General features: G+C 38.8%; 1 protein-coding gene across 1 annotated transcript; it reads left to right on the top strand.

Annotated features, from left to right (window-relative positions):
• Positions 1-2,185: 2,185 nt before the first annotated feature.
• Positions 2,186-8,029, top strand: mrps22 (mitochondrial ribosomal protein S22). The gene is made up of 8 exons (XM_085371726.1): positions 2,186-2,312; positions 2,667-2,824; positions 2,929-3,093; positions 4,493-4,636; positions 6,456-6,539; positions 6,766-6,911; positions 7,031-7,139; positions 7,662-8,029. Exons 1-8 carry the CDS (start codon positions 2,186-2,188, stop codon positions 7,752-7,754), a joined length of 1,026 nt encoding a protein of 341 aa, XP_085227852.1. The 3' UTR covers positions 7,755-8,029.
• The last annotated feature ends 28 nt before the right edge of the window (positions 8,030-8,057 follow it).

The raw sequence follows: 8,057 nt of genomic DNA, 5'->3' as shown, positions 1-8,057 counted from the left end.
TAGTGAAGGTCAGCTGCATGACAGCCTTCTTTTCAATGCCTGTCTTTGTGCATATGTATCGCCTGTGTAGACAAAGTCTAATTTATCCTTTTCCTCTGTGCCACAGAGTCACAGTGATGGTTAAATACTGGACTGGATCTCACGTTCCCTGTTGAATGATCACTATCGAATGCTATTACTCTGGTATTAATGCCTTTAATATAGAGCACCAAATGTGGAATAATAGTGCTCCCTCATACTCTAGTGACATTTTCTAAAAATAAAGTGTTGCTTTATTATTGAATCAGGCTTTTTTTTTCTTTTTTAAAAGAGATACTTTTAGGTTTTTTTTTTTTAAAGTTTTGTTTTTTTTATTTTATTTGTTTTTAAAGCTTGGAAACAATTGAGTGTCAGTCTGAGAACTATATTACAGTATAAAAAACCCTGCCAGAATTACCCTTTAATCCTATTTTACCATGCATCACAAAACATATATAAAAACATTAAAAGAAAGCTTGTGGTAGGCCTGCTGAACTAGTTCAAATCAGTACTAGACGTTAATTGCACCTCCCAAGATAATTCAGAGGTGTTATTTCTTTTTTTTTAAACTTTTTTTTATTTGTTAGTTTTTACTATCTTTTATACATTTAATAATAGTGGAGAAGGATATGTTTGTAATATTAATATTACTCTAGACAAATTAGGCATCATAGATGATGAAATTACCTTAATCATTCTAAAGTAGAGCCACCATGGAATTACAAACTATTTCAAACATAAAAGTGACTCACTTAAAAATAAAATAATAACAATATCTTGGAAACTTATATTGAAAAAGATCTTGGATTGAATTTCCAAGCCAAGCACTTCCGCTAATGATTACTCATTATCACTTCTTTTTAAAAAATATTTTCTTTTCATTTTTCCGGTTGGCCAATAGACACTGCTTATTTTTAAGTCAAGGCTGGAGTGTCTATACAGCGTTGATAACATGTGGTTTGATTTTTTGTGTGTCAGCAACTGACTCACTTGCCCTTAATTGCCCTCTCATACTCGAGAGGGCAAGTGACTAAAATGCTCCACCGTTCAAGGGCATTTTCAACCGCATTAAGCAAAACTTTCATCCTTTTTACTCGCAACACTTTTCCACATTTTCCCACACTGTCTCAGTTAATCTGAAGTAAGAAAAAAGTGTAAAACACCACTGTACAGTTTTTGCTCGTTCTTAATATTGTAAATATTTGAAAGCATGCATTTTCTTGAAGCTATAAAGTCATCGACAACTTTTTTTGTTTAAACATATTACACTATTTTTTTCACCGTTAAAGTCTGTTAAAATAACAGAATTTCTTAAATCTTTTCATATTCTTTAAAAAAATGTTTCAAAAAGTGGGAAAGAGAAAAAAAAACACAGTCTTGACCGTCTAGCGTTTTATAGCTACACTTAATTCTTTTAGTCCCACACTGCACAAACTTGGTGTTAAATAGGACAAAGTTCAAAACACCCAATGGGTATTTTTTGAGACAGACCTATCTTTACATAGAAAAAAATGTAGCATGTGTTTTTCGCTGGAAGAAGAGTGTGTAATTTATCATCCAGACAGATTATCCAGTTATCAGACAATTCAAGAACACGCTGTAATGGCAAGTTAGGAATGTGTGTGGGCTACCCAAAGTTAATCCGCACAAGAGGAACAAAAAACAAGAAAAAAAGGTCTTTGAAAATCTGATACAATGGTACGACATTTTTGAAAATGAATTATTTTCCAGTGCCCACACTAAGGTCACAAGTGAACGCTTTCATAAGGGACTAATCGCATGTGGCAGCACAGTGCCACCTGGTGGATATTTTCACTGAGATTATCTTTTAATGGAATTAACTTTTTTAATATTCTACAATGAAGTTTTGTTGTAGACAAGTTCTAAATATCAATACATTACCAAAAAAATGAAGTACCCAAAAACAACAAATTAAAAAAGCTTCTCTTTTTTTTAAACAGCCACAGTTTAACACTCGAAAGAAAAAATAGTTTTAAATTGCTTAATTATTATTAATTTAAACTGCGCAAGCTATGAGAAAGCAACAAACAAATACAGGTGATTTTATTTTATTTTTCGTAGCGTTGTGTAAACATACTACATATCCCATGATCACTTGGGGGCGAGGGTTGAAAGGTCCTGTCGCACAGATGAGGTAATAACAAAGATGGCGGCCCTCGGTACTGCACGGTGCTTGTTGCGGAGCTGCTCTGGGGTGAAAAATGTGCAAAGCAGCAAACAGATACTGATGAGGTCTGGCGCGAGGACTTTTTGTAGTGAAACACAAGATAAAGGTGCGTTTTATTGCTGGTAACATGACTGCAGCTCAGGCTTCTTCTTCGCTGTAACGCTGACCTTGTAGCTCGTTGGGCTCAGCAGTTGGGGTGCCGGTGACAAACGCTCACGGACGCTTTATTGTCGCTCTGCCTTTCGGCACCTATGTGCAGCATGTAAAGGCTTAGCTTCTTTTACAAGCCGCTGTATTTGGAGGTGTTGGCCAGTATAGTCGATGCTTGCTAATCCCAATGAATGATGCTATACAAGCTAACTTCGTCTGGAAAGTAAACAATCTACAGTTAAACATAACTGTCACCAAGCCAGACTTTGTAAATTATTTAACTCATTAACTAGTATGTCTTTCTCTGCAGCTGCTACAGACCATGCAAAGCCCCAATTCACCGATTCAGCTGTACAGGACATCCTCACCAGGATTACAGGCCTGGACCTGCAGAAAGTGTACCGACCAATTAAGCAGGAGCTGAAGCCACCCACGTATAAACTCATGACGGATGAACAGCTGGAACAGGTGCCCTGTTGAAGTGTTACAGAGTCCACCCCTTTTGATCGCATACATTCTTACATATGTTGGTGTTGCTTTTGTTTCATCCAATCCTTTTTTTGTGATTCTAGGCAGTCGAGTTAGCCAAAGAGCGAGCTAAAAAGCTGCTGCAGATGCCCCTTGTGTTACAAGAGAGGAAGCCCATCAGCGATGTGCTCTGTGAGGATAAGATCCTGGATGGCATGGACACAGCTAAATACGCCTTTACAGACATCACCTATAATATTCCACACAGGGTACACACATCTTGCTTCGTGTGTGTGTGTGTGTGTGTGTGTGTGTGTGTGTGTGTGTGTGCTTAAGTGGGTATTAGTTGGCTTCCACAAGTCCATCAGCCGCAGTCCTGGCAGAGCAGTAGTTACCCTTCCACATATCCAACGTGCGACTCTCGTATAGGATGCTCCGTTTTATTTGCTTTAAGCTACATTTGCATCATATCTGCAAGTGACTTTGCAATCCACTTCCACCCCAGCTCATCTTTTCATGCTGCTTCTCATTTAGTCACCATCACTATTGCTTTTAATGGTACCTGCTCTGTGCCAGACTGCCATATATAAAATACAGGCTTTTTATTATAGGGGTCCTGACTGACGTGAGCTTCCATAATATATACATCTCTATGCCCCTAATTAGAGCAGGGTGATATGACCAAAAATATTTATCACAATATACATTTGAAAATGTGCAATAATGATATAATTGACACTAGACAAAATACTTTACAACTCCACAACTTTATTAGTGCAAATAAAAAAACATCAATGTATTTTCACTTAAACAAGCAGCTGTTTTTTATGTGCATTAAAGTTTAACAGTGCAAATTCCTCGCTGACAGTTTAACCAAAAGGCATTTCCAGTGGAAATTAGCTGACATATCCTCAGCATAATCATGTATAATATCCACAAAACTTAAAAAGAGGTTATACACACACAATACGGTAATATTATGTTGAAGCACAGTACGTATCACTCCGCGAGGCTCCTGCCTACGATAGCCATAATGCTCCGACAATCCATCCAACGGTGTGGGTTCGTAGCTTAGCAAAGTCGTACTAAAACATTTGACCGATGTTCGAGCGCCGTGTACCACATAAAATCGTTTCAAGGTCAGTAAACACAACCAGAATTCATACATAAGGCACACGGGATTATAAGGGGCACTGTCGACTTTCAGAAAAAGCAAAGGATTGATTTTAAGTGTGCCGTATTTTCCAAAAAACACGGTAATAACGATGGCCTGCTAGCATGCTCTACCAAAAATAGTGCTTTGTTGTGTATCTGACGGACGAAAGCTAAACCAGTTCCACATCACTGAAGTTGCAGCATTTTTACAAACAAATTCTGGTTCATTCGTTTCATTCAACAACCCGCTTTCGCCCTTCTTATTCTCCGTCACTGCCATGCTTTTTCCGCCATATGAAAACAAAGGCACTGCGCATGTGCGTTTCACCCATATTCTATCGCGATATTTCATTTTCTTATCGTTGCCCAACATTATACCGGTATTACCGTGAACGGTATGATATGGCCTAGCCCTACCCCTAATTGCCTAAAACTCACCAATTTGATTTAGCTTTGGATTCAAGAATGTTACTAAAATATACCATATATATATTCTGTATGTCTTTTCAACAGGAGAGATTCATAGTTGTACGGGAACCTAATGGAATCCTTAGGAAGGCCACTTGGGAAGAGAGAGACCGACTTATCCAGGTCTACTTCCCTAAGGAAGGACGCAAGCTCACTGCACCACTTCTGTTCAAAGAGGAGAACCTCAAGGTAGGACCTAAGAATTCTCCTACCTCTCTTTCTTTTTAAATGATATTCCATAAAACTCCTTCGATGCATCTTTTACAGAGCTCAGGTTTTATAAGCGGCAGCAGCCTTCTGTAGACAAAGGCTTCATTTTATGCCCATGAGTTGTTCCCTTTTATTTTTTATTGGTCGCAGTGAAAACATCATGTGCTGAAAGTGTTACACTAGAGTGTGGTGCTGGCCAACAGCAGATACTTGGCCTTGAACTGCTGTAGTTAATATGTTTAATAATGGTTGCCTTCCATTTATGTCTGCCTGTTCCAGCGTTGTTTTATTCTGCATGCTGGGCTCATCGTCACAGTTTGCTGAACACTATTAGCCATTATTGTGATTTGTTGGATCTGTGATTTATTTATTTATTTTATTTATTTATTTTCCCCCAGTATGTAGCTCATGTTTGCTCTGATATAAAATGTGTTGATGTAATCTACTTTACTTTTTAAAGTTGTTTTTTTATTTACACACAGTCAGCATAATCCTTGTTTACACTGATGTTCTATTAACAGGGCTAACAAGGGAAAACTCTTGTTTGGACCCCATTTTCCAAACTTCATGTATTTCAGAATATTGCTGCTTGTATAGCATTACCGTGGATACATTGTATCCATACATGGGCACCAAATTTTAGTTTATTATTTAAATTGCAGATACAAATTAACTTTTAAGTACCAGAATGGTAAAATCAGTTCCTTTTGTAGTCCACCAGAGGGTGCTGTGGGGTTTTCCTAGCCAGGTCAGCTATGATGATTGTCAGCATGCAGGAGGAACGTTCATTAAACAAATGGGCATCAGAGAAAGAAATGAGAAAAGCACCATCTGCATTAAGATGAAAAATATGTTTGTTTGTTTTTTACTTTTGTAACAAGCCCGGGATAAAGGTGCAGTATGCAAGTGAAATACTCTGAGAATGTTACAAACGTGAGGAGTTGTCTCATGCACCGCTATCCTGAAATACCTCATGTTAAATCAGATCAGTCAAAAAACAACTAACACTTGACCTACTTATCACGATTCAATTCAGTAAAACTTTTTTGATCCCGAAAGTTGGCCTGGAATGAAATGAGAAACCTACCTCACAGTTAACGGTGAGCTAAGAGAATAGGGTACATGCTGAAGCCACTGGAATGAGATATGTGACACTGTCACAGTGTTTTATCACAGATGCAGCCCTGTCTAGGCTGTACAGAGGAGTGAACTGTAAGGCCGAGGAAAGTTAGTGTAGAACACAAAGGGTTACATTAAGTCGCAGGCAGTGGAGTCATATGTGATTAATATGGCTCATTTTGTCTCAGAGGAGCGGTGACTGCTGTCTCATATTCTAAATGTATGTAATGGTTCACACATTTGCATTCAGTTGTTTGACTAGAATGTGATACAAACAGTTTGACAGGTGGGTGCTGCATTTACGACAGGTTTTAATGACAATGTCGGTCCACCTGTGTGCCTAACAATAAAAGTCATTCAAGTGGAAGAGACTGAAAACCTTGTCAACATTTGTTTTAATTAATAAGATTAAGTTTATCACTGGAGGCCATAATTTGCAGATAAATCGCAGTATATGTTATTGCAGAACTCAGCATATCACAAAATGTTTAAAATCACAAAATATCACGAGTGAAGTGTTGTGATAATATCATGATCTACACATTATTCTGTCCATTTAAAAAACGGCTATTAACCATGACTGACAACTGATCATCACCTCATGTTGTTCATTGTCATTGTGTCTGGAGGGTTTTCCTCAGTACACTGTTACCCACTTAAACCTCTTTCTCTTCATTAGTTGGTGTTTTCCCAGGACCGCCATGAGGATGTGTTGGACTTGTGCCTCGTCCAGTTTGAACCAGACTCTTCAGAATACATCAAGGTAAAATACCAGTGACCTTGTGGTATTTTGACCTCATCGTTGGCTGCACTGAGATCTGTAAACTCTATCTAGAACTTGTTATGCTGTGAAATTTTCTGTCTTTTTATATGTTCTCTGCTTCATTTGATATGAAGTGAAAAAATGTGCATAATGAGTGTTGTGCTGATTAATTACAAATGAGCTAAATCATCAAGGTCTGTATTCATTTAATGTGTTTTGTGTCTAGGTACACACAGCCACATATGAGGACTTGGACAAGCATGGCAAATATGATCTGCTGCGGTCCACCAGACACTTCGGAGGCATGGCCTGGTACCTAGTCAGTGTTCGTAGGGTGGATGGGCTCATAGTGGACATGCTAAAAAGAGAGCTGTGAGTTTTTTTTAAGCATTTGCATTATTTTAGAATTGAGTTACATTGAGTATGTACTCATTGTACCTGCTGGCAAAAGCTCTGATCTGAGCCTTCAGTGTGTGTGTTGGTGTTTCCAGGCTCCAGGATGCTGTAAGCCTCGTGTCTCTGTTCCACATGGTCCACCCCCACAGTGAGTCAGCCCGGGAAGCTGCCAGCCAACAGGCCACAGGCACCGACCTGCTTAAGGTAGTTGAACTGTGACAAACAGTGTGCCGATTTGTATCTCTGTTTGGCACTTGAGTTCATTTGAAGTCTGTTTAACGTATTGCTATTTGATCTAGTTTATATAAATGGTATTCCTGGATGTTCAAGGCGAATCAGGAGTCAGTATAGCTGTTAAGAGGTCAAATCTAGGCTGTTTCCTGCATTAGACGTTTGGGTTTTTACTCTAAAGTGGGAATAGAGGGACCAGGTCCAGGATACATCAGGTCTTATTTGTTCTCACAGGCCTTCAGCCTTGAAGTAAGGGGGAGAGACACTGAGAATGACAACCATTTAATGTGAAAGGTTAGCGGCAGGAGGTGTGGGTGTGTGTCTGTCTTCTACATTCAAGGCCTCTCATTTAGTCACAGTTGATTTCGAAACCCAATCTTAGCTGTGTTTACTACGTCCAGTAATAATACTATTAATACTGTGATTGCACTTTGACTGCACTTTAGTGTAATTGATCTCTTTTCTTTTTCTATTTACTCACGTGTGCCCCTTCAGATCTATGCCCAGAGGGACTCCCAAAGGTCGGGCTACATCGAGCTGGCTCTGCAGGCCTATGAACAGACTGCTGTTGAGGGCTCTGCTTCATGATTGGTCCATACCTCAATAGAGAAATGCTATACAGAACGTCTGGAAATCCTGCCTCTCATGTATAAAATATGACAGTTTGTTGTTTTTGTGTTGGGCCAAGAGTAAAATATGCTTCTCCAAAGGAAACCTTTTCACATCACAACCAACAATTTGAAGAGTTGGCTGCAACGTCTTGTGAGATACTTTAAGATGTTTGTTTGTTATGCGGAGAAATTGTCAGTGTGGTTCTTTGAATCAAGCTTCATGTCTGCTTATATCATGTACATAAAATAAATACAGCCTTTGTACTTGAGTGTCATGTTA

This window comes from Diplotaxodon limnothrissa, linkage group LG14, assembly GCF_057381915.1.
Source record: "Diplotaxodon limnothrissa isolate DT_005_m linkage group LG14, D_limnothrissa_male_GT1.1, whole genome shotgun sequence".
In the NCBI taxonomy this organism is placed as follows: domain Eukaryota; kingdom Metazoa; phylum Chordata; class Actinopteri; order Cichliformes; family Cichlidae; genus Diplotaxodon; species Diplotaxodon limnothrissa.
Note: the sequence above shows the minus strand (reverse complement) of the source record. Positions and strands in the feature narration are given on the sequence as shown.

Excerpts from the sequence above, each read along its gene's own strand:
- mrps22 (XM_085371726.1), top strand. The coding sequence starts at position 2,186 with ATGGCGGCCCTCGGTACTGCACGGTGCTTGTTGCGGAGCTGCTCTGGG. Across the intron at positions 3,094-4,492 it reads CCTATAATATTCCACACAGG|GAGAGATTCATAGTTGTACG; the intron begins GTACACACATCT and ends TCTTTTCAACAG. Across the intron at positions 6,540-6,765 it reads ACTCTTCAGAATACATCAAG|GTACACACAGCCACATATGA; the intron begins GTAAAATACCAG and ends TTTTGTGTCTAG.